Source organism: Siniperca chuatsi, linkage group LG11 (assembly GCF_020085105.1).
Source record: "Siniperca chuatsi isolate FFG_IHB_CAS linkage group LG11, ASM2008510v1, whole genome shotgun sequence".
Lineage (NCBI taxonomy): Eukaryota > Metazoa > Chordata > Actinopteri > Centrarchiformes > Sinipercidae > Siniperca > Siniperca chuatsi.
This window is the reverse complement of record NC_058052.1, coordinates 24317279-24343057: the sequence shown is the minus strand read 5'-3', so window position 1 is coordinate 24343057 and position 25779 is coordinate 24317279. Positions and strand designations below refer to the sequence as shown.

At 38.7% G+C, this 25779-nt stretch overlaps 1 protein-coding gene and 1 long non-coding RNA gene across 2 annotated transcripts in view; one reads left to right on the top strand and one right to left on the bottom strand.

Annotated features, from left to right (window-relative positions):
- LOC122884465 overlaps positions 1 to 25779 on the bottom strand; it is a 42555-nt gene that overhangs the window by 14320 nt on the left and 2456 nt on the right. The window lies entirely within an intron of this gene.
- Positions 1 to 25779, top strand: part of bean1 (brain expressed, associated with NEDD4, 1) — a 49524-nt gene that overhangs the window by 22323 nt on the left and 1422 nt on the right. Inside the window, exons 3-5 of the mRNA XM_044214420.1 lie at positions 9173 to 9376; positions 9969 to 10110; positions 19045 to 25752. Of these exons, the coding sequence (XP_044070355.1) occupies positions 9173 to 9376; positions 9969 to 10110; positions 19045 to 19444 (746 nt within the window). The 3' untranslated portion in view covers positions 19445 to 25752. The remainder of the gene's footprint in view (positions 1 to 9172; positions 9377 to 9968; positions 10111 to 19044; positions 25753 to 25779) is intronic.

Genomic DNA, 25779 nt, shown 5'->3' with positions numbered 1-25779 from the left:
ACTACTGAAGCGCAGCCTGAAGGAATGTAAAGAGATGGAAAGATGAAGGGTTGAAAGGAGGAATGTAAAAGTGGTAGAGGGAGGAAGAATGACAGAGGACAGGGAGACGATAGATGGATGACAGTTGGGTGGCTGAATGACGAAGACGTTCCTGCCTGTTATATACTGCAGCATCGTCACTGTGCCACATATTCTGCGATAAACACAAGCCCGACTGTGTTTTTTATGAATCAATCATGAATCATCACCATGCATGTACACTTTGATTCCTTATTTTACTCCAAGTCTATGCACATTGATTTTCACATTATACTGAAGTTAAAAGAACGCATTAAAAATGTATACTGTAGCATGCTTTGGAAAATGGTTGGTAGAAATGTAAAATGTACATATATTGGGGTAAACAGACTTTTTTAGAATTAGATAGAATAATAGATTAGAATAATAGATTTAGAAAAGACTACAGTTATCCCTCTTTTACGCTCTCTGAAAATTGACGTTGATGTCGCTGTTAGCTTGAGTTGAGTTTTTTGTTGTCCCTTATTGAACATCCTGCCAGGAGGAAATCTTTCTGCCTTGATGTCTGTGGTTGTACAGTCAGCCAGCGCTATGGTATATTTCATATTGAAGAGAAGGTGGTTGTAACTCATAACGTCAAGCTGTCAGATTGAATCTGAGTGGCTGCTTAATGCTTCTGTATAATGTATGCAGCTAATGTACAAAGTGATGCAGCGTACGCAGCAGCAGTCAATATCACGAGCTCTTAACCTTTATAGCTTGTGACACCCAAAAGTAAATGACTGCTAGTGACTTCTCTGGATTGTCACACACACACACACACACACACGCACACACACACACACACACACATATATGGGACCTATATGTTGATCACCAAATAATTTTGTCTACCCCTGTGTGTCTGTCTCTCTTGATTCATCATTGCAGGAAGCCTAACAGATGTAACTTTAAATAACAAAACATACCCTAAAGATTAATTTTTGAACGTGATAAACTACATATTTATATGTTCACTGTATTTACCCTACAGAATCGTTCTTTAAACTTCATTTTGACTTCTGGCTGAAGAGAAATCCACCTGACTATTAGATATCCCCACTCTGCTCTACTTGTTTACCTCCAGAAGCTATTAAGTGAGACAATGCAATTTATATTTTTGTTGGACAAATTCTTATTTAACGTCCTTAGTATGCTTCTACTTCAGTTAGCTACAGTATATCTTACATTTTCTAGAATTACTTTTGTCAACTCCCAGAGAAAAAAGCTGCATGCAGACAGCCAATAGCACTGCGTCAAAAAAATGCAGCCTCTCCATTCGTTTCAGTAGATGAGGAGGCTTTGTGTTGGCACAGCAGGAGTCCTGACGCAGATGTTGTGACCAAAAATGCAGTGTTGTCTGGCAAAAAAAGTTGATTCTTGCTAGCTTTTGTCATGAGGCACTGCACTGGCCAACCACATACTGTATGTGCAGGGGCACATTAGTAGTATTATAATAAAATAACAAAACAATGTAATTCCTCCTTTGTACTTTGCAAACATTGAGAGGGGATACATTTATTGTCGTTGTGATGCTTTTTCAGAGTTGTAAAATCCTGGCTTATAGTATTATAAACCATCGTGCAGTGTTTTGCGTCTGGTAATCCCTCAAACTCATGGATGTATTACTCAAACTGGACTGGATATTATTTCATTTTCTCATCTGTAGCATCATGATCACACCAATGCAGCCCCTTGCTTTTCAGGGGAGAACTGATCTCTTCTACTACTACTACAATGTTTTTTTTTCTTCTTAAGATTGTTGAAAGTTGCTGCAACATGAACATAAAAGAAGGCCTTGCTCTTTGATATTGAGGGACTACCGAAACCTGCCGTGTAAAATTGATTATTTTTCATTAATTTGTCACACACATTTATTTACAATATAATGCTTAGCAAAGAACTTGTTTTTAAAAGGTTTTCAAAACTTCAGTAATGTAGTCATGATATTAGCAGTTGCAGTTTACCTCATAGCATAAGTCCCCTTTCATCTCTCCTGCAGCAGCTCTCCACACAGTTTATGTCTAATGTTATGCAGTCGAGTGAAATTTTTCATTGCAATAACCAAAACTCCAACTCCACGTTACCAGGAGGACATGTCTGTCAGCTGAAACGAAAGAAAAGATAGGTTTTTCCATTTCCTTTAGTAGATGAAGTCAAACTGCAGCTGTAGTTCTGCTCACAGATAGTAAAACAACTTCTGACTTTGAAAATACAAAAGCAGAAAATAAAAACAACTTGAACCTCATGCACATTTAAAGGCAGTTAGTACACCTCAGGTCAACACTCAACTTAGGGCTGGTGTCAATATTAGGACTGTGAACTGGCTTTTTGTAACACACTATAGTATACGGTGTAGGAGGTGGGTGGGTGTTCAACAGTAAGCATTCGTGACAAGCTGTCAAAGTGAATTACCTCTGTTGCTGTTTCATTATATATGAACATATACCATATACTCTCTCACACAACAGTAACCAAGTGGTGTAGAGGTCACTGTGTGTTTCTCATGCAGAGTGCCTTTGAGCAAGACACTGAAGCCAATGCAGAAAGGCCTCAGGATTTAGTATCACAATTAGCTGCTTAATGCTGGCTCTAAAGATTTTCTGTGTTGAAATAAATTCCCAACTTCCTCTCTAGAAATTGTTGATTTTTGATTCAATAATGAATATAAAGTAGCTTATCGTAATGTTCGTTTTCGTGGCAGTTTAGTAGCAATCTGGCATCTCAGCCAACACACTCGCTTGTCATCTCTCCTCAGCATTACCTGGCTCGCCAAGATGGTGGCAAGCAATAAACCAAAAATCCAGGCTTTAAAATGTCTGTTGAGGATTGCACAGGCGATGCCACAGGAAGTACTGTATGTCAGTGTTTTCTCCCAACCTTGTACTGTAGCTGCTGTTCTGTCACTCACCTTTCTGGGTTTACCTTAGTTACATAACGAATGTTTACGAAGGGCAGTTTCTCTGAGATGAATAACGTCTAACACTATACTGCACAAAAGATTTATGACATTTTCTAATGTTGGATGTCTCAAGATTTATAGGTTTCTTGTTAACCTGCTTCCCTCTGTTCATTTATGCTTTATTTCATGGGATGGGCATGTATGGCTAATACTTTTACACTCAGGGACTCATACTACCCACAGTCACCAACACACACACACACACACACACACACATATATATGCATGCAAACAAAATTTCTCTCTTTCTCTGCTTTCTCTCTGCAGCTGGGTCCAGTCCCCTCAGGGTTTTGAAATATACCACTATCACCATTTATTACACTCTTTCCCTCTCTCTCTCTTTCTCTGTCTCTGTATCTTCCTCGCTCTCCCCAAATGATTGTGTTGCTGCCTCCTCGCTCCACCGTTCCTCCACTCTCAGTATCTCTTAAATCCTCCTTCTCTGTCTTGAATCACATTGTAATGGAGAGAACAAAAAAGGCATTTGCTGGGCGGTTTTGTCCAATGGCCTTACAGGACAAAGAGTTCATGCAGCCAAACACAAGAAGCCAATTCTTTGTCCATGAGAAGTGAGCAGCCATTTTGATACAAAGAAAGTAGCAGTAAGAAAATAGAAAGCAGCAGTACAGTTAATTTGAGTGGTTTGATCACATCTTTTAATTCTATTTCAAAATACTTATAATAATAATTAATATATATATTATGAGGCAAGTGAGTTTGCAAACAGATGTACAAATAAACAAGCCATTTACACATATAAAAACAATCTAAAAATACTAATATGACAATGTTAGCGAGAGTTGAAAGACCAATGGCAATGGCCAGTCCATAGCTTGCCAACAATATCCAACACCACAAAGGCACAAATTATGTCAAACATGTCAAAAGTACATTCATTAATCTATACACAAGGTAAAGTAAGTATCACTTCACCTGATTTACCAGTAATACAACAACCTTTCAACAGCCACCAGGTGTACTAGACACACTAACCAGCAGCACTGATTGGGTCAAAATGGATTAGAACTTTGTATGTCAGAGCTATTTGCTTTGATTTGATTTCAAAGCAAGCCTCAAATTAGCATGAATGGTGTTTAATGAAAGACCCACAGAGTTTACATCAATGGCATAATGCAGCGCCAAACCAGCTGTCCATCATGTTGTCTCATATCCCATGTGTGCAGCAGTAATAAACATTTTGTTTCTGCAGTGGAAGCAAAAGTGATCATCACTGTAACTGGACAGAGATCAGAAACTCTGAAGTGACCTTGATACAATCAAGGTGATTTTATACCAAATCACATCAAGTGTTCAGTGGTCGTTGACGTGCTACTATCACACGGCTACAGAGTAGTTTATCACAATGATAATAAAAAATCTGCCAAAGATCATCATAAAGTCTCAACCCTGTCTCACAGAAAATAAATATACAACCAATTTGCAACAGAAAATACATTTTGAAGGAATTGTAGTGCCGACCAGATTACTTTTTCTATTAATATAATGCATATTTATATATAAAAACAATCTAAAAATACTAATATGACAATGTTAGCGAGAGTTGAAAGACCAATGGCAATGGCCAGTCCATAGCTTGCCAACAATATCCAACACCACAAAGGCACAAATTATGTCAAACATGTCAAAAGTACATTCATTAATCTATACACAAGGTAAAGTAAGTATCACTTCACCTGATTTACCAGTAATACAACAACCTTTCAACAGCCACCAGGTGTACTAGACACACTAACCAGCAGCACTGATTGGGTCAAAATGGATTAGAACTTTGTATGTCAGAGCTATTTGCTTTGATTTGATTTCAAAGCAAGCCTCAAATTAGCATGAATGGTGTTTAATGAAAGACCCACAGAGTTTACATCAATGGCATAATGCAGCGCCAAACCAGCTGTCCATCATGTTGTCTCATATCCCATGTGTGCAGCAGTAATAAACATTTTTGTTTCTGCAGTGGAAGCAAAAGTGATCATCACTGTAACTGGACAGAGATCAGAAACTCTGAAGTGACCTTGATACAATCAAGGTGATTTTATACCAAATCACATCAAGTGTTCAGTGGTCGTTGACGTGCTACTATCACACGGCTACAGAGTAGTTTATCACAATGATAATAAAAAATCTGCCAAAGATCATCATAAAGTCTCAACCCTGTCTCACAGAAAATAAATATACAACCAATTTGCAACAGAAAATACATTTTGAAGGAATTGTAGTGCCGACCAGATTACTTTTTCTATTAATATAATGCATATTTATATATAAAAACAATCTAAAAATACTAATATGACAATGTTAGCGAGAGTTGAAAGACCAATGGCAATGGCCAGTCCATAGCTTGCCAACAATATCCAACACCACAAAGGCACAAATTATGTCAAACATGTCAAAAGTACATTCATTAATCTATACACAAGGTAAAGTAAGTATCACTTCACCTGATTTACCAGTAATACAACAACCTTTCAACAGCCACCAGGTGTACTAGACACACTAACCAGCAGCACTGATTGGGTCAAAATGGATTAGAACTTTGTATGTCAGAGTTATTTGCTTTGATTTGATTTCAAAGCAAGCCTCAAATTAGCATGAATGGTGTTTAATGAAAGACCCACAGAGTTTACATCAATGGCATAATGCAGCGCCAAACCAGCTGTCCATCATGTTGTCTCATATCCCATGTGTGCAGCAGTAATAAACATTTTTGTTTCTGCAGTGGAAGCAAAAGTGATCATCACTGTAACTGGACAGAGATCAGAAACTCTGAAGTGACCTTGATACAATCAAGGTGATTTTATACCAAATCACATCAAGTGTTCAGTGGTCGTTGACTTGCTACTATCACACGGCTACAGAGTAGTTTATCACAATGATAATAAAAAATCTGCCAAAGATCATCATAAAGTCTCAACCCTGTCTCACAGAAAATAAATATACAACCAATTTGCAACAGAAAATACATTTTGAAGGAATTGTAGTGCCGACCAGATTACTTTTTCTATTAATATAATGCATATTTATATAATATTGCCTAAACCTAACCACAGACAGGACTCTGAATGCAAACCCTGATCTCTGGGGTCAAAGCCCGGTGCTTTGTACCCCCGCCATCAACCTCAAACAAAATCTCATGTTGATGCTAGAAGAAAAGTTAGGAGATCATCAAAGTAAATAGGATTCATCCTCTGGGGACCATGAATGTCAGTACAGTAATGTCATGGTAATTCATCTAATAGTTATGAATTGTCTGTCTGGCCAAAGAGGTGACCGACCAACAGAACAACATTGCAAGATCCATGCATGGCAAAAAAAATTATGTTTTTGATGAGAGACCAAGAGCTACCAAGATTATTATGAGTTTATCTGCTTGTGTGTGTGTGTGTGTGTGTGCATGTCTTAATGTTACAGAGGATGGAGGTTTATGTGAATTTAAATCTATATAATTATAGATTTCCCTGTGAGTTCTCTCTGGAGGGAATGAGAGAAAATGGAGTTTGTGAGGAAGAGATGAGAAGCGAAATGAAGAGAAAATCATGTTAGGAGAGGGAGAAAGAGGAGACAAAGTGTGTGAGAGAGGAGACGTTACTGAGTGAGAGGTCTGCTGGGAATCGTTTTGGGTGAGGGAACATTTTCCTCTTCTCGTGAAGCTGTGTGAAACGAAATTACTGTGGACAACAGAATTACAGACGCAGACATTCAGGGGGGAAAGAGACACGAAATGACCAATAGAGAAGCACAGAGACTGAAATGAAAATGATATTGAGAGTGTAAATCATTTTGCGATTTTGATTGTTTCTCTTGCTTTATATTCAGAGCAGTGATAGACAGAAAGAGAGACAAAAAACAGCAGGAAACATGTCTTCCAACACAAAGGAGACAGTCTCCCTCTGGGTCAGTCAGTTTTGGCCTATAGTTGTTTCACCCCCTGAAGTTACCTTGGTGTATTTTTGAAATTGCTGGAATTATGACCAAACCGGCTCTGCAGTGTTATCAAGTTATCAAGACAGATACACAGACACATTTAAGAAGTTCAACTGTTTCATAAAGTACATTGGATGAAAAACAATGACAGATTTTGCATATTGTACCGCTGTATTTTTCAACACATGCTCATCGTTTGCCAATGACTCACAAAATGAGTCCTATATGGCCGTATTTCTGGGGAGGGCGGTCTGGCATTTTCCCTTTTTTGCTGGAATGCAGCACCAAGAACCCTGTCTGTTCGCATTAAAAGGACATCTGTAATTTATTTATTTTTTTGACTTAGATTCATTGTGAAAATACTTGAGTGGATGTGTAATTTCTTAAATTTCAGGAAAACAAGTCGTTCCCAACATAGATGATAGATGAATAAATGAAGGAATGATGTAGCTTCTTGTGACTTTGAGGATATTGCTGTAAAACTTTGTTCACACTGCAGGCATTCACAGTCACTTGATTATTTAGGTGACTACTTATGTCTTATATGGGATGTTACTCATATTTGAAGCCAATATAATCCAAAAAGTCCTCCAAATTAAACAACACTTTTATTAATTAAATGACATCACTGGTCCATGACTTCGAGAACAACACGCATACGTGTATTCTGATCTGACTACTATTTGGTTAAGGTTAGGGAAACATCATGGTTTGGTTTAAAATTACTAATTCATTCGTACTATATCATCATGGTTACATTAATAAACACTTTGTTAAGGTCAGGGAACAACCGCGGTCATGGTTAAAAGAAACTAACATTGACTGTTGGTAGAAAACAGGAAATAAACAGCGATTCTGAGTTAAAAACCGATATTTTGTTGACCCATCGATCCACCCCAACCTCATCCTCACGTGGACTTTGTGACAACGTCATCCGACTTCCTCCTTTGCTCCCGTCAAAATTACTATGGCTGCTAGAGGGCTTTGTCGTTTTGGGGCACTTGCTGAAACGACTGGTGCTGTCGTTTTTCTTTGGAGGACAGTCTTGTTTTGAATGTCCCTCCTGCAACATGGACGCTGTTGTCCTCTGCTAACTGCAACATTACAAAATTGACTGATATAAATAGGATTAACTTTTTGCCATGTCGATGATGCACCTTCTGATTTGATTATATTTAAATCCTAAGCAAGTCACATGACATGAGGTCCAAAATTGAAATATGCAACTCCATACAGCTTTGTGCTCTTCATATTTATGAGAAAACATCAGATTTGTGTCACATACAATATAGAGGGCATGTAGAGCAGCATTAGAACACTTTGGGTACACCAAAAGAAAGAAAAAAGTAAATTGTAGTCTCCTCCTCTCTCAGCTGTGTTGTGAACGTAGACAGACAGATCCAGAGTGACTGCTGGCAGTAAGACAGATAAAGACAGACAAACAGGAAGAGGGCGGACACGCAGAGCAAACAGACAGATGAGACATTAAGCAGAAAGGGAGAGGAACAGGACCGTTCTGTAATCTAATGATGGTGATGACTGAGAGACAGTGTGTGTGTGTGTGTGTGTGTGTGTGTGTGTGTGTGTGTGTGTGTGGACTAGTTCTAATTGTCAGTGTGTGTGTGTGTGTGTGTGTGTGTGTGTGGACTAGTTCTAATTATCTTTCACACACTAAAATGGAATAAGTCCTTGATGATACGACATGTGCAGGTCAAGACAGCAGTTATGTGTGACCCCTGACTAGTGTCCCCTGATGCACTAGTGTCATAGATAGGATAGATAGATAGATAGATAGATAGATAGATAGATAGATAGATAGATAGATAGATAGATAGATAGATAGATAGATAGATAGATAGATAGATAGATAGATAGATCCAGATGTGTAAATAAGCAACTGTTTCCTAACAAGTTCTCCACAGTAAATTTATAAGTTGATATTATGCTGTATTTACAGTGCTGTATTTACCAATTGTTCCACTGCCCCAAGTGGCCAAAAAATCAATTAACACAACGCTAGATGACAGGTTCTGTGTTTTTTCTATTTTTTTTTCACCATTTTCTAATATATTAATATAGAACCTAAGATATTTGTTGAAAACAATAGTAGAAGAAAACCTCCTAAAACTATTTTCCAATATGAACTTATATGTTATACATATATATATTATATGTTATATATTATAGTCTGATCTCCATCTTATTTCCTTGCAGTGAGCTCCAACCAGAGCCATGGGGAGTACCCAGACTGCCGGAGTGAGAGGGAGTCGGGAGGGGAGGCGTCTCTCCTGGTGTCTCCGCTGGTGGTGGCGGGGATCGTTATAGGTCTGGTCCTCTTCCTCTCCTGCATCACCATCATCGTCGGCAGCCTGCGCAAAGACAGTCGACTTCGAAACCCACACCTCCGAGCTAGCTACGGTCAGTCTGTGACTGAACTTTTGACTCTCTGACAAACTGAAAAACTAACTAATTAATTAGTAATGAAAAGTGACTAACTAAGAGGTAAATCACGTCATCTGATGATTTCATTAAGGATTGTAGTAATTATTGTCTTTCAAAATTTGTCATTTTCACGATCTCCATCAGGGCAATCTGTGTAGCAGTGGAGCACAACATACAGCTGCATTATAACTAAAGGACTGTACAGCAGTTAGGCATCTAAGGTTGTAGGTGTTATAGTAACACACTTATTGAAGTCCATAAATGAACCACAGATTCAAGTAATCAGAAAATTAAGTCATTTTGAAATTACAAACTAATTACCTAATCCATTTTAATTCTTCTGTTATCTTGTCACTTCTTTGTATCGGTCATCATGTGGGGTGCAACAGCTTGAGCGTTGTTTGCTCTGAAAAGTCAACCTTTACTTAACAAATTACATACGTACATGAAAGATGTGCACAAGAAAAAAACTGCATCCATCACCTCAAGTGTTGCAATACTACTGGATGTCCCCAAATGGTAAAACTCCCATTCAAACTGTTTTAGCTTCATGTCTCTGTCTCTGCAGGTCTGGATGGTTTTTCCTATGGAGGTTCAGTAGGAGAACTGAGATCTACCTGCTTAGAAGACTTTCCTCCTGGTTTAGACTTTGATTCATACAGAGAGACTCTGTCACAGGTCAACAACCTGTACCCTGACTCACCGCCACAGTAAGTACTCAGTATTCAGGCACAAAATCCTGTTTTAAACGTTCGACATCTATTTGCTTTCTTACCAAGACGTAGATGAGTCTTTGTGCTAAGCTAAGTTAGCTGGCTGCTGGCAGTAGCCTCATATTTAGCTAACAGACTTGAGAGCAGTAGCTACTACTCATCTAACTCTCTGTTCTGGTGACACGTCTGGTGAGCTAAAATATTTAGAAAAGGTATTAAAATAAAATGAAAATCTTAAGCCTGGGCTGTCCTCACCCACCACTAGCTACAGTATGTTTAAACTAGCAAGTAGACCACTCTTCCTTTTGCCAATTATGTCAAATGTCAAATATAAAATGTAACTGACCATTCAGCCCGTGTGCCCCACTGTTCTCAGTCCACTTGGTTTGACCCTTCCTCTGTGGTAATTCATTTATTAGGGGGCACTGCTACCTTTGGTGCCCTTTGTGAAGTGAGGGTATTTGTGCACCTTGTGTGTGTGTGCGTGTGTGTGTGTATGTGTGTGTGTGTTTGTGTGTGTGAGAGAGAATGAGAGCAAGAAAGAGCTTTCTAAAGGCCAATGTCATGGTGTTTTTGCTCTAAATGTCAGCTGGTTTAATTGGCAACTTTAATAATTCACATACGTCCCTCCCCTGCAGTGTGTGTGTGTGTGTGTGTGTGTTTTCGTTCTCCTTCTTGCACCACCTCACTCACTTTACCCAAATTGATCTGAGGTTGGATAGTATCTTATCTTTTCTATTTATTCATTGAAAGAGGGTTCATTACTGACTTAGACAATTGTATCTGACTTTCCGATGTCCCTGGTCACCAGCTGCCACATTTTGAACTTCATGACTTTCAGCATCAGTATGAAGGGTTATGGGGTATACATCCCCCTCAGTAAATTCCTATTTGAAAGTTATTCAAATAAGAATTATTATTATTCATAAAAGAAACACAGGATTCTCCTGGTTAATATAACAGTACGATTAGTTTGGTATGGCATGTGACTCTAAATGCTATGATACACCCATAGCATTTAGCATGATAGTCTCAGTTATCACTGCTAGGGAAGAGAAGCTAGTTAAAGGTGCAAATCACAGCTGTAGCAAATGCAGAATTGGCACAATCGGTAACAAACCATATTTGATGAATTCATCATTGAGTCAGAATCTAAAAGTGAATCCGATTACATAATTAAAACAGCGCCAGTCAAACCTTTAAACGGTGAAAAAGCATGTAGAAAACATGATGGAAATGTGTATATATATATATATATATATAAATGTTTATTACTGATTCTTTTGTCACAGAACCATTACTTTCTTTACTGATTATTCATGCCAGTTTCATGATCATTCAAGCCTCCATACAAGTTCTCCAACTGCCAATCACCTATAAGTGTGTATGTAGAAACTGAACATGACTTTAATGAAAATTGATTGATAATTTATTATTATTATTATTATTATTATTAGAGGTACACATATATCATTTTCTTTGAGGCCTTAATGGATTCCACACAGTGTTGGAAATGTTCCACATTGATCCTGATATATGCTGATTCAATAGCGTTACACATTCACATTAATCATGGTGAACCTGAGGTTGAAGGTCTGTGCTGGGGTTGTGATCTGGGGACTAAACCAAAGCTCCTGTCATGTTCTTGGTGCTATCTTATAACACAAAGTGCATCATCTGTGGAGGGATACACCTTGTCAGCAGCAGGGTTTAGGTTTGCTGTGGTGTTTCAATGATGCTTTGTGCTGCAGGGCCTAATGTGGGCAAAGAAAATGTTCCTCTGCACCATTACAGCTCCCACCAGACTTCTGATGAATCCATTCATAATGTTTATGAAAAATCCTGAACCTGCTAATCAGCAATACAGGACAGAAACCAACACAAGTTTTGTCCTCACTTCAACCTAAGCAGTAGAAACATGAGAGAGAGAGTAACAGTAAACATCACAGCATCACAACCAGGAAAGAAAGGAAAGGAGAAGAAGAAGGAACGGGTAGCTAGCTAGCTAGCTATGTCAGTGCTTTGGCAGGGAAGCAGAGTGTTCAGCAGAGTGTTCAGGACAGCCTGTGTGAGAGCCTGACTTTCTGGCCTGGACGATGGGACAGCAGCCAACACACACGCATACATGCAGACAAACACACATACAAACACTCACACATACATACATACATACATACAAGTTGCGCATTTTGTTTACCATAATGCTGGCAAGTCGTTATTTTCTGGTGCCCTGTCAACAAGCAGGTAGTTGCAGTCATGTGATGATCCTGCAGGGAGTGTGTGTGTGTGTGTGTGTGTGTGTGTGTGTGTGTGTGTGTGTGTGTGTGTGTGTGTGTGTGTGTTTGCGAATGTGTGGGCCACAGATGGTTGAGGGAAACTCAGAGAACTCAGATCAACAGCTCACCTACCGAGACTGTGAACGTAACGCTTCCTACACAAACACACACACATACACACACACTCTTTCTCTCCCAGAAAAACTCACACTCACGGATCAGCAGCTCACCTGTGGAGACTGAAAGCTTCTGCTTCCTCTCAGGGAGAAGATGAGCAATCTTTGGCATGCACACAGACACACGTACACACACACACACACACACACACATACATACACTCCCTGCTTTGTGATTTGTGTTGCATAGTAATATCGGAGGGCAAGAACAGGTAAACTGTTGCACAAAGTTTGGAAAGATGTGTGTTGACAGCTGGTGGTATTTCACCACTAAAGTCTGGTGATATTCTTGTCAATATCCACGAATAAGATCATTTAAAGCAGCATTAGTAATTTTTTTTTACCACTTTGGGGTAGCATAACAAGCTGTAAACACAACACTGACATATTATGTTGTTATAGTGAACGCAAGACACAGAGAAATATTAGCATTCATTTGGAGTTAAAGTTTGGATAAAGTGCAATATTTACTCTCCTTTTAGCTGTTTCTGTCTCCACCAACTTTGGAGTGAAATATCTCACTCTTTAGCTGCTAAATGCTCCACCGTGTTCACCTGCTAGTCATTAACTTTGTCTGTCTGCCATTTGGTGCTGAGCAGGTAGCTTACAGTGGGTTTATGAGAGCTTGTTTGCTGAAAATAGCTGCCTGCTGCGGCTGCAAACAAGGTTGATAAGAGCGGGAAGAGTGAACCAAAACAGTTAAGTTGCAGGCCGTAAATATTTATATAGGATTTGATCTGAAGTATTTTTTGTCCTCAGTTGTTTAGATGTTTCTTGATAGACAACACTGCCTGTATTACCTATGATTTAAATACTTGTAATTATAAAAATGCAACACTGAGATTCAGTGATTTTCCTGAAAGTCCTTTTACTTAATCAAGGGTTATTCGTAACAATATACATATATATATTTTACATACATAAATACATCTGGTAATGCTTAGGCAGGGGTGTTTCTTCTGTTCCACCTACAGCATTAAACTACAATAGAGCTTGTAATGACATTTGTTTTTCAGTTTGAAAAACACACAGTAGGCTACATTCTTGAGAAAATATGTACAAAAAGATGCTATAAATAAAATACCTGTTCAGCAGCCTCATTGATTGATGGCAACAGAGGTGTAGAAGAATAATTAGCTTGTTGCTGTGTCAAACTGTGTGACACCAACGGTCAGTGTCACAGACAAAGACAGGAAGAGTGTACTCAGGTCAAGATGTCTCGCAGCAATTTTAACACTGAGTCAGGGAACAGTGAAAGCTTGAGATAAATGATAACACCAGACAGCAAGGATGAAGACTTCACAAGTAACAGAGTGAAAGTGTACGACAGAGAGAAAGTGAGAGGAAAGGGGAGAGCAATGACAGAAGCTCAAAAATCGAACCTCAGGAACAACACTGATTTGTACTGTCCAATTCAAATGTACCATGTTGTACCTGTCATCTTGTAGGATGAAAGTAATCTTCCCACAACACACAGACATGCTATGTAAAGAGATGGAGAGCAGACAGATTTACAGTACAGGAATACAGTAACAGGAGACACGTGACTTCTGTTTTCTGCAACCTGCACTAATGTGATCTGATAACACTTGTTTTGAAATAAGTCTGTGGGCTTAATCTTGTGAGCTGCTTTATGCTGACAAATCAGATCAGCTGTGGCATGATCCTCATACTACACACACACACACACACACCTGTGAATGCATCTATATGGTTCTTTTACTCCACAGGCAAGTACCTCTCACAGTGGTACAGAGCAGGGACATGCCAGCTTTACACATGCTCACACTCACACACAGAGACCATATGCTCAGTGCTGTTGCAAGAGTTGTCCGGTGTCCAGCTCTGTAGAGCGTCACAACCAGTGCATGAACACATGCCAGAGGTCCTCCCTTTCTCATGACCTGTGTGTATCTGACTTAGACTTCCTTCTCTATCATGACAAATGTCCATTCAGGTTAAGCCACAAAAACTACTTAGTTGATTTTGGGGAAAGATCGTGGTCATTGTTAATATAAACCAACCTTGACTGTTGGCAGGAAAACGTAATCGCTGCCTGGATTATGTTCAGAGGCAATGTTTGTTTGAGAGAATGAAGCGCTACATTTATCTACCACAGTCGCAGCAAGGTGGATGGGGTGGATGGTAGGCGTCCAAAGTGCAAAACTGACACAAGAGTGCAGTGTTCACACCCAAACTCCGTCTCTGGTTAGGTTTAGACAACAAAAGCACCTTGGTTCAGGTTTGGGAAAGATTGTTTGGTTGATTAAATGTTAATGAACACGTAGATACCTTCAGCAGCATTTTTGCGACTCGCCAGATACGTTAGTTTACAACCTTTTTTGAAAAACACATATGTGACACTACACATAGTCATTGCATTTAGTGTTTAAAATGTGGTTAATAAAGCTTTATGAACAAGAAACAACATGCAGACAAGTATAGCCACTTCATCAACAAAAAACAATAAATCTATTAAATTTACTCCTGGTTGGAAGGTTGGTGGTCAAGCCAAACTTCCTAGACATCCAAGAGTGTGTTTTGAATATATTTATTCTCCACAGAATTGGGTGTATAAAAAAAGATCTGGATTTAATCAGCTCATCAACCAGAGTCAAGGGAGAGGGGCGGGTCCAGGGCTGAGACAGAAGGAAGAAAAGAGGAAAGAAAAAGAAGAGGGTAAGGAAGCAGTGGGAAGAGAGAGAGAAAAATGGATTAAAGTACGAGAAAAGAGAAAATACCCTTGAGTGACTAACTAATTAACACATTTTGTCATTTACATGGATCTCAAACAGAAACAGGCAGCAGACAAATACACAGATGGACAGATAAACAGAAGCAGTTGTGTAACTCCCAGCATGTGTCTCAGAGGGGACAAATTATTTTCACTCAGCCACACCTAGGTAACACACTCACACACACCTTAGTAGAACACACAGAAGTGTGAAACACCACATTCATTATCTAGTGTGACGTTTTTGCAGAAACACAGACACACAGCAGAAGGCCGCAGGGGAGCAGAGGAGCTTATAACTCCTGAGAGACCAAAGACACAGGGAGGAGCAGTGTGAAACAACACCTCTGAAACACCCTCGTCCTGCCCAGCACACACTTTCCCCTGTCTCCAATTTTCACCTCAACATCCATTGACATGAATGTTCCCAAAGCAAAAGAAAATAATCCGAATAACATTTTTTTTAAAACTGTAGCTACCCCCAATCCTTTAGTTTGCATGTGTGTGGGCGTAATGGAGAGTTTTTATGTAAAATTCAGATGGATATGTGTTAAGAAAAAGACTGCTACTATCATTTCTAAAAATAAATGTCTTACACAAAAAGACCACTACAGTTTGAATTTAAATGATTAAATGACAACACAGTAATGATACTGTTAGCAAATGTAACAATGTAGAAATACTGAATTTAAAACCAGGTGTTGACACTTCCTAAAAGAAGCTGTTGAAGTAACTAAATCTCCAAGTGGGTCACATTAAAGTTCATCGCATTTAGCAGTACCTTTGTGCCTTCTTATCCCTGTTGGTTTGTTCACACTGGGAATAAAGGTTGCCAGTTCTCTGAACCAGGTGCCGAGGTTTTTATTAAGAAATGTTTGTTCTGTCTAGTGTGTTTAGATAAACAGCCAACCATTGATTAACTAATTAAAATGCCAAAGGACACACACTGCTTTATAGTGAGGACTTTTTTAAAAAGTTTTTTGATCACTGGACACACAGACAGGGTCTCATTTCCAGCACAATTTCCGTCTCCTTTAACAGTACTGTATGTGTGTGTGTGTGTGAGTGTGTGGTGATGAGCAGTGGGTGCACTGGACATTAGGTCTTTCTGAGTGAAAGTCAAGGCTAAAATAGCTCCCTTTCTCTTACAAGCAAACACACACATTGAACAGGAAACCACAGGCACACATTCAAAGTCTCTAACACTGCTTCAAAATAGCTGGCAAGTGGGCACATACACATACAGACACATACTCACAGAGGGTAGTGAAGGAGACAGAGAAAGTGCACAGAGATAAAAAGAAAGAAAGAAAGAGGGCAACACATGCACTTGCAGCAATGTGGTAGCAGGCTGATATAGTTAACCACTGTGCTGATTGAGTTATACTGATTTACTGCTTCCTGTGCCCCCATCATCACGTACCATTAGCTACACACACACACACACACACACTGATTTTATAATTCTGTTTTCTATTTAGTTTTATTCTATTTTAGGCTATATGTTCCATTCTTTCTCTTGTCTCTCTCGCTGGGGGAAGAGGTTGGTAGAAACCTGATCTCTGGGGCTGCTGGAGGAGTTCATCAGGGAAGCGTTTTGGGACTCTGCCAAAACAGCGGGAGAATGGCTCTGGAGGCTCATCAGAAGGCGGCTGCTACCTTTATCAATTCTTGCTTGGTTAGAATCATATTGATGGTGAAACATGTAGCATTTTAACATAAATTTTACTGAGCATGTCAAACTTAATGTGTAGTTTCCATGATACAAACAACGGTAACACTTTCTATGAAGACCACTAGTGTGTTATGGGGGCATTCATAGTGAATTATAATGCATTCATAATGCTTTATGACTACACTCATAAACGCACATAATGCTTTCTGATGCACTACATCAACAGTCATAAAACATTATAGATGTGACTTATAATGAATTATAACTTCAAGGGTCTTATGGTCACTCTTGACTAGTTATAAACTAGCAGCTTCACCCCGTGTCCACCAAGTGGTTAACTACCATTTATGAGTTCAGAGCAAGTAACAACAACAACAATGGAAAATTGTCCCCCAGTCATAAGTCAGCATCCCCATCAATACTGCAAAGCCAGGCCAGCATTTTCAATTGTGTCAATGTTGCAGCGTGCATTTGAAAAGATAATTTTTGGTGGTACAATCCCCTAAAAAAACACCCCAGATCATGCATTACACGTCTACCATCATCCAGTCAATTTCAGTGTGTTGTCGGTATTTGCAGCACGTATTGTCAAGCTGCATTTGTGTTGTCAAATTGGCAAATGTGTTTCTCAATCTGCCTGTTTTATTTTTTTGCAGCATTGTTTTTCTAAATGCTGTGCATGTGTTGTTGAATTGGTGACAATGTTTTCTTCATTTGTTTGTATTTTGTCTATTTGCATGTGTTTTCTTAAGTTGCAGTGCATTGAACTCTCAGGAACACTGCGCACAGTCCCATTTACATGTATTTTAGGAGGAGATTTTCTGCATGACAAGTTTGATTCTTAAGCCTGCCTGTGTATGTGCAGAAAGTATATTTATCACAATTAGTTTTGTTATGTCATCAAGTTTGCTATTTCACTGAATTGCATTTTCAGCAAGCACAGCAGTGCAGTGTACTGTAGTAAACAGGGAAACCAGTTTTCCAAACCAAAGACCTTGTTCGGCCTTCTGAGGTGTCCTTGAGCAAGAGATTGACTTCTCACCTGCTCCTGGCAAGATGTTCTGTAACTGAGCCCGAACCTCTGACCTCTAAAACACGAAAAGATAAATCTCCTGAGGGGAGTATTTAAACACACAGGCAGGAAAAGCCAAAGATGACATGTTTTATGAACTTTGTTGGAGGGGATATTCTCTGAACACACTTATGAATGATAACATTGTTGCACTGATGAATGCTTTCGAGTTGCAGAGTGTAATACAGTATGAGCAGCGCTGCATTTGTGTGGGCTACTAACACAGTAGATTTTGTTTGTGTGTGCTTATGGGGTCCAATATATCACAAATTTGGATGTTTGAAAGCGGGCGAGTTTTTAAGTCATTAGCAATTTTTTCCTATGTTGTTGTTACATCAAATTTTTCTCTGAAAGTTATTTATCTTCCTTGTTGCGTCCCTGTCAGAGTGAAGAGACAGACGAAATTGGACAGCTCTCAGCACATAATGTATCATAGAGTTAGCTGTGACGTAGTATGCACACAATTGTACACTGTCTGAGCTGGGGCAATGGGATTATATTCAAAAAACTAGAGCTGTGAACTGGGATGAGCTGCTGGTTACAGAAGTACACTGTAAATTCCCATTTTTAAGTTTTCTATTAATCAGTCTTCTCAATGTTCCTCAAAATGAAAACACAGGAGTCTTGGTCTGGTATTTTCTGGATAATTTTGATACTAAAAAATGATGCTGTGGTCATTAGTTTTATCAGATATATAAAGTGCCATTTGATACTTTGACATCCATGAGCCTCAGCCATTGTTGCTATGGAGAAGAAGCTCCACAGCTATAAGAAGAAAATTAACGGGACTGTCACTTCCACAACCCCAGGTGCCCGGAAAAACAAAAACTCCTCCCAGTTTGCTGCTATATAGCTTGCTAGCTGATGTTCTTGCGACATAAAATGGTGCTAACATCCAAGCCAGAAAGAAATTGTCATGAAACAAATTACTTCTGGTACTTACTTCCATCTTCACCACCACAGAATTAACTGGTTAATTTTTGTTTTCATCTCCACAGTTACGATGAGTGTGTTGGCCCAGGTTCGACTCAAATCTACATACCTACAGATGACCCGCCTCCTTACTCCCTATTGGACCCTTATCAGAGAGGGCCAGAGCAGGAGGAGCAGCCTAACTACACCAGTATGGATCCTTCTTCATACTGTGGAGAGACCTCGGCCAGTGCTGCCTGGTTCTCCCCCTCCCACTACCAGCTGGGACTACAGGAGCAGGAGCATCAACACATCGCATCCATCTCCTTCCCGCTGGAAGCAGCGCCGCCTTATGAGTCAGTGTTGGCAGAGCAGGGACAGCCCCTCCCTCTCATGCCATGTGACCTTTATAAACACCAATCAGAGAGGGGGGATGATGGCAACTCCCAGCAACCAGGGGCGAACCAGATCTTGCAGGACAATTAATTTGTTTCTTTCACCTGCGCTGTTGGTTGTTCCCATTTGAATTAAACAAACACTTGTGATGTGGGGCACAAAGTGGCTGTTAGGAGCAGCTGTGACACCAAACAATGGACACTAATGAGAAGTACACATCTTCCACGCAGTTGCTAACACCTAATAACTGACTGAAATGCGGCCAGTACTCCAGTTTTCAACAATTTAACTACAGTTTGTTTCTGGACAAAATAAAAACTCACTAATTGCGTTGTACTGTAAAGTTTCTGGAATGACAGCTTCTCTCATAAAATGGTTTGTCGTCCCAATGATGCTCCCTTGGACAAAGACTCTCCTCCATCTGGTAATAACAACCTTGGTTTGGTTCAGTTTTTGCCATGTTTTGACTGTTAATCTCTCTTTCTTGAATGAGGGGCGATGCAAGAGTCATGTGTCACGTTTGGAGTTTAGACATCTACAACATCTATTCATCGTGTCCATGACATCAAGCTGACTTTGTCTGAGTGTAAACAATATCAATGTGGTAGAGTACACCCCCCCAATTACTTTTGGTATGACCCTCACCTATCAGTCTACTTAAATGATGTTTTAGATCAAAGTATACTTACCACTTGTGTTGTGCACGATAGCCTCAGCTACCAGAACGCTGCTGATTTTCAGTCTCTATAGTGTGTAAACATTTAGAGCAGTGTGATGTTCTGGAGCATCCAGTGTGGTAGTAGTATCCTAGTGGTTAGAAGAATGACTTTGTGGTGAAATGGTTGCGACCATAAACTAATTAGGAAATGACCTGAAGAGTGAAATATCAACACTCTTCCCTTTCCAGTTATGTCTGTTATGCCTTTGAGCAAGGCACTATGATGATGTTATGGAAGTCATTGTTAAATATTTTCAGCATACTTCTGTCATCACCAGAGAGGGGGTTTCAACTTGTCCAGCATTGTACAAATTGTCATAAATCTTTCTATCAAGGGCTTTCATTTTAATATCAATTCTGTAACTGGACCCAAGCAGCAAAATGTAGCTCGGAGCCCTCCTGCTCATGAGGTTGGGTTGATGCAAACAAAGAAGTTACACATTAAACTGTAGACCTTAACACGCAGTTCACTGTCGAAATGGATGCTTCTATCTTTGTCTTTTTCTCTCTGTTTCACTCTCATGAAATAATTAACTTGTCTTGACCCATCATGGAGGTTTTTTCCTTATTGCACTAAAGGCTATAGCTTTCCAAACATCTTCTCAGTTAACCTGCATAAGCAACGACTGGATTGTGTTAGCTAAATTACGTAATTCATCAGATTGCTAATTAAGGAAAGAAACTGTTACTTGTGACCACTACTCACTTTAGCCTGTACCTGATTAAGTATGATAATGTATACTGTTATATTTTCAATATTGATTAACCGTCCGATTGTTTTCTTGATTAACTGATTCATCGTTTGGTCTATCAAATGTCAGAAAATAGTGAAAAATTCCCATCACAATGTCTTAAAGCCCAAGGTGATGTCTTCAAATTGCTGGTTTTTGTCCTCATAATTGAGGATTTGAAAAATGACTTGAATGATGAATCAATTAGAAAATACTAATTGATTAATCGACAAATTGTTTCAGCTCTATTGTAAACAAGTTGACATCCAAACAAAAATGTATCGGATGTGTCACTACTAATGTATCATTTCCTAATCAAAAACAGAGCAGAAATTCTGAATGTCTGTGTTTAGGTTGGCCAAATGTAAACTATATTAAGAATTTTAGGGGGGAAAGTGATTCTGATTCTCAGAAACACAAAGATGGAGCAAATTTGCAAAACAGTGAGTACATTCAAAAGTCAATACAGGGAGTAGCACAAAGGTAACACATTGCAGCACAAATTACAAGTGTAGAGGTGTGATTGATGGGCATTGGAGTGTTTGTCTTCCGCCCTGGCATCACAGCTTCCATTTCCGTCTCAGTCAACAATGGAAATTTTAATAAATCATAACCACAAACTCTTCCTGACCTTAATCAAGAGGTTTCAGTTGCTTTCCTTAACTATAGCTTAACCATAGTTGAGTTGAATTTTTTGCAGTGCATAAGTGAGTCTCACACATTGGAAAAAGCATAATCCAGGCAGCATTAAACCAGCTATTCACTGCTGTTGGTGCCCAAGAGCAGAATACCTCCACTATGGCCACCAGAGTCCCTGTTACATCACCTCAAAGCTCTCTGTATTCCATATAATTTACCATATTGTGACAAAGACAGAAGCAAAGGAGCAGTGTTTGAATATTAGTTGTGTGTGGAGGGAAAACCTGGGTTATCCTGGAGACCCGTGGACATCACCATTTATCCCCAGTTATTGAAGCAGGTAGTCATTTAAGGCTGAGCTTTGATAACAATGCAAATGTTATTTATAATTTTAGAATAATATGTCCAGATTGTTATTTTGTAACTTGTTCCTTAATTTAGAAAGTTGTCCTTGTGTCACATTGTTTTTGTATCAAAAGATGTGCCTAATAGCCCTCAGACTGTTAGCTTGAACATTGTAGCCATAATATAATAATCTCAATGCAACTAACCTAGTGCTTTGTACTGTTATATGTTTGGTTATGTCATGAAGTATTAGTTTACTGGTGTTGTATGGGAGATCTTCTCATTAACTGAATCTCTGTTAAATAAATTGTGATAGATTTTATTGAGGGAAAAAATGAAACATGTCTGTTTCAAGCTGTTGTTCCAGTGATCAGCTTCATGTTGTCATTTGGTTCAGTTTGGCAGCTATAGACGAGTTAACTGCGCAATTCACATCCTTAGTTTAGTATTCCAGCATTTAACTGCTTTTAACTGCTGACCATTCAGAGTCATGAGTAAGTGAATTTCAACACAAATCTTAACAACTTATATTGTGATGGATCAACCATCTGTAGAGTCACTCTTTAACCACCGACAATCTGATTCTCTGTTTTTACTTTTTGCGCGATGCCATGCTTCTCCTCCATCCATGTTTACCTCTTTTCTTTGTCTGTTTCTCTCTCTCTCCCCCCTCCTTTTCTCCCTGCAAAGTTCAGGAAATCTTTAAAAAATGCTTTTTTAATGTGCAGAGCCATTTACTTTAAATTAAATCAGTTCAAAACAAACTGCAATTTATCTGCTACTAAAGAAATATTTTATTTAGCCCTAGGCCAATTAGTGATTTAATGATAATTCTGTCAGTGTTGTAATTAGAATAGTAGTTTTATCAGCCAAGTAGAATTCATCTGGTGAATTTAATGTGTTAGCGTAACTGATGTTATCAATTTACACGAGACGCAAAATACATTAAAAGGACCTCATATGTAGTGCAGACAGACTGTATGACAACAGGCCTAATATATTCAGAGTGCATTAATACAGTATATACATAACACATTGTAGGTTTGGCATATTCAGTCCTGCAAAAACACATTGCCATAAGAAGAAACAGACAACAAACCCACAGAATTAGCTTTTTGGAATTTGGAAAATATGACAGACTTTTAGAAAATTGTTGTGAAAGTCAAAGTATCTAGAAGATGATGATATCTAAAACATGTAAGAGTAGAGTTATTCAAAAAAATGACAGAGGGGATTGTTGCAGTATCAAGCTTTCATTTTACTTTAAAACCTGCTCCTGATGATGATTTTCAACCCTCCCACATTGCTCTCCGTTTAGCCAGTATTCATTATAAAATCATATGAATTAATGTTATACGTATGTACACAAATTCCCGTCTATATATGTTGAAAATATACATCACAAGAAAGATCATCCCACCAGCCCATCACAAATGCAGAGGTTTACACAGTAAACACAAACTCAGTTTAACCATCACCCACCAGAGGGTGATGCAGAACTACAATATGACATTCAGCTTTTTTACTGACCTGTTCATTAATAAGCCACACAAAAAAATCACTCAGTTTGAGAGTGTGATCCTGGACACTGAATAAGATAGTAAGATCACCTGGGTCTACTTTGCCATGTTTGTGTAAGGTGAGGAGTATTTTAATGCTTTATTAGATTAGAGGAAAAGTAAAATGTTCATCAGGGTTGTCAGTATTATAGTATTTGTCAATGAAAAATACTTACTGAGAACGAGTGTGATAATTTCCTAGTCAAACTAGAGAGAAGTATTTTTCAGGTCGCTCAAGTCTAACACATTTGTTTGCATATCATTACTTTTATTCAGCACTATTTTGTGGATGCGATCTCTGTAAGTAAATGGTAAGTAAATGTCTTACATGTGTATCACTTCCCATCTCTCCTCTCTCTTTCTTTCTTCGTCTGTCAAGACAACAGACTTCATGTATATATTAGGAACTGCGGTCAAAAATGTTTCTTTATGTTCTGTATTAGAGATTTTGTTAAATATTTTCTTCTGTAGAGAAGAATAAATAAATCTGTACTCTTATATGAATCTGAGGGGCTGGTTTTGACACACACACACACACACACACACACACACACACACACACAAGCGCACACGTTCAACTATGTACAACACACACACACACACTGGGGAAGACAAAATGCCAATTAAAGTACGGTGTCAGTGTCACATTCAAAAGAGTTCTTTTAACACACAATTTTCTGTTTTGAAATGAGTCATTTCTTTTTACTTTTTTCTTTCCCCAAAAATGAGTAACGGGACTCTCTTTTATGTGGATTGCGATATAATCGTTTGCCCCCACGTTAATGTACAATTTAAACTTTTGAGACCTGCTTCAACATATTGTTGTCTTTTTGTTTTTTGATTTCTTTTTCATGCTCAGGGTCCACAGGAGCAAGTGGGAATAACTGTTAATATCACACATATGTAATGGCTAGGAAGCTGAAGTTGCAGTCCATAACCCCTTGTCCAGTTATATTTCACCACACAATCTAAATTCTCAACCCAGAGTACTGTGCTGTATGTCCAGTTGAGCTTAACCAAGATTTTTCTTGCTCACATGTGTTCTTGAAACAACATAGACAAGCTGAAAGGCCTCATAAGCCTTCAGATAGCTGCACTGTTTTTGGTGCAGAGGTAAAACAAGTCTCATGTCAGGGTTACAGAACAATTTAAGTTGTACAGTACAATCAGTGTGCAGGATTTGTTTCACATTATTATATTTACTTATGGAGGTAAAATATCTAAAACATATGGGGGTGCATTAATACAACTAGCCAGATTGATATTAGAGCCATAAAGTGAAGTCTGATTCTTGTTTGTGAACTTGTTTTTGTACCCTGGTTGAACTACTGCACAGGAGAAATGAACAGTCATTGAATACATTCAAATGAATGTAGGCTACTATACTGTAGCCACATGTAACTTACAGGCCTGATGAAAAGCTGAGCAAAACGTGTTTTTGCCTTTGATAATTATGGATCATTGATCATCCTGTAATGTAAGGGCTGAGTGTGCAGTTACTACAGCAAAACTGATGTTTCTCGTGCAGTTTCCAGCACCTATTGACTCACTGTGCTGTGTGCAAAGCTCCTCTCTTTTTCAGTATCATGCAAAAATCTTACTCTACAAGCATATTGCATTAGTCAGATTATTTGTCACCAAAAAACACAAGTGCAAAGATAGTACTATCCTAGGATGACGTCAGGGTAACATTAAAAACATTAATACATTCACATACACAAGACATAAGACATAAGACACAAGATATGTATGTACATTGTATTACTATATATATTTGTTGGTAAGAGATTGTAAGCAAAACCTCATGGTGGAAAGTATGAAATTAAATAAAGATAATTATATTAAAAAACTATTTAAAAACAGGTGCAAAAACAGGAACCTTCTAAACAAGTAAACTCTTACTAAGTTTTTTTCTAAACATGTATTAGAACATCAACAGCTCGATAAAACCTTGGTGTTTGCTTTATTTGTGTCTGAAAAATAGAACTCCCATAGAGATAGCTTAAATCTGAGACCTTCCCATTGACCTTCCAGCAAAACTTTGGAATTTCTTGAAGAAGGCTGTGGATGAATCTGTACGCTTGTTTACCTTAAGGCTCATTAGAACAAGCTTGCCTGATGGAAGCCAAGATAGATGTTGAATTTCAAAATTTTAAGAGCAGTTAAGAGTTGTTTTCCAGGCTCTGTGCTTTTGAATACAACTAGTGAGTGATTTATTTTTGGAACCGATTTTCCCTAAAACTGAACTGGGCAGATTGTTGAGATGCTTTAGACAAACAGCCACACCCAGCATAAAGCCTGTCAGTCTGGTATATAAGTCAGAGTCACAACAGAGACACCATAAACAGTAACTTCACTGTTAAACGACCCGCTTACAGACTACTGCTGCTGACTTTAATAGCAGAGGTGAGTTATTTAAAATCTCTTTTCAGC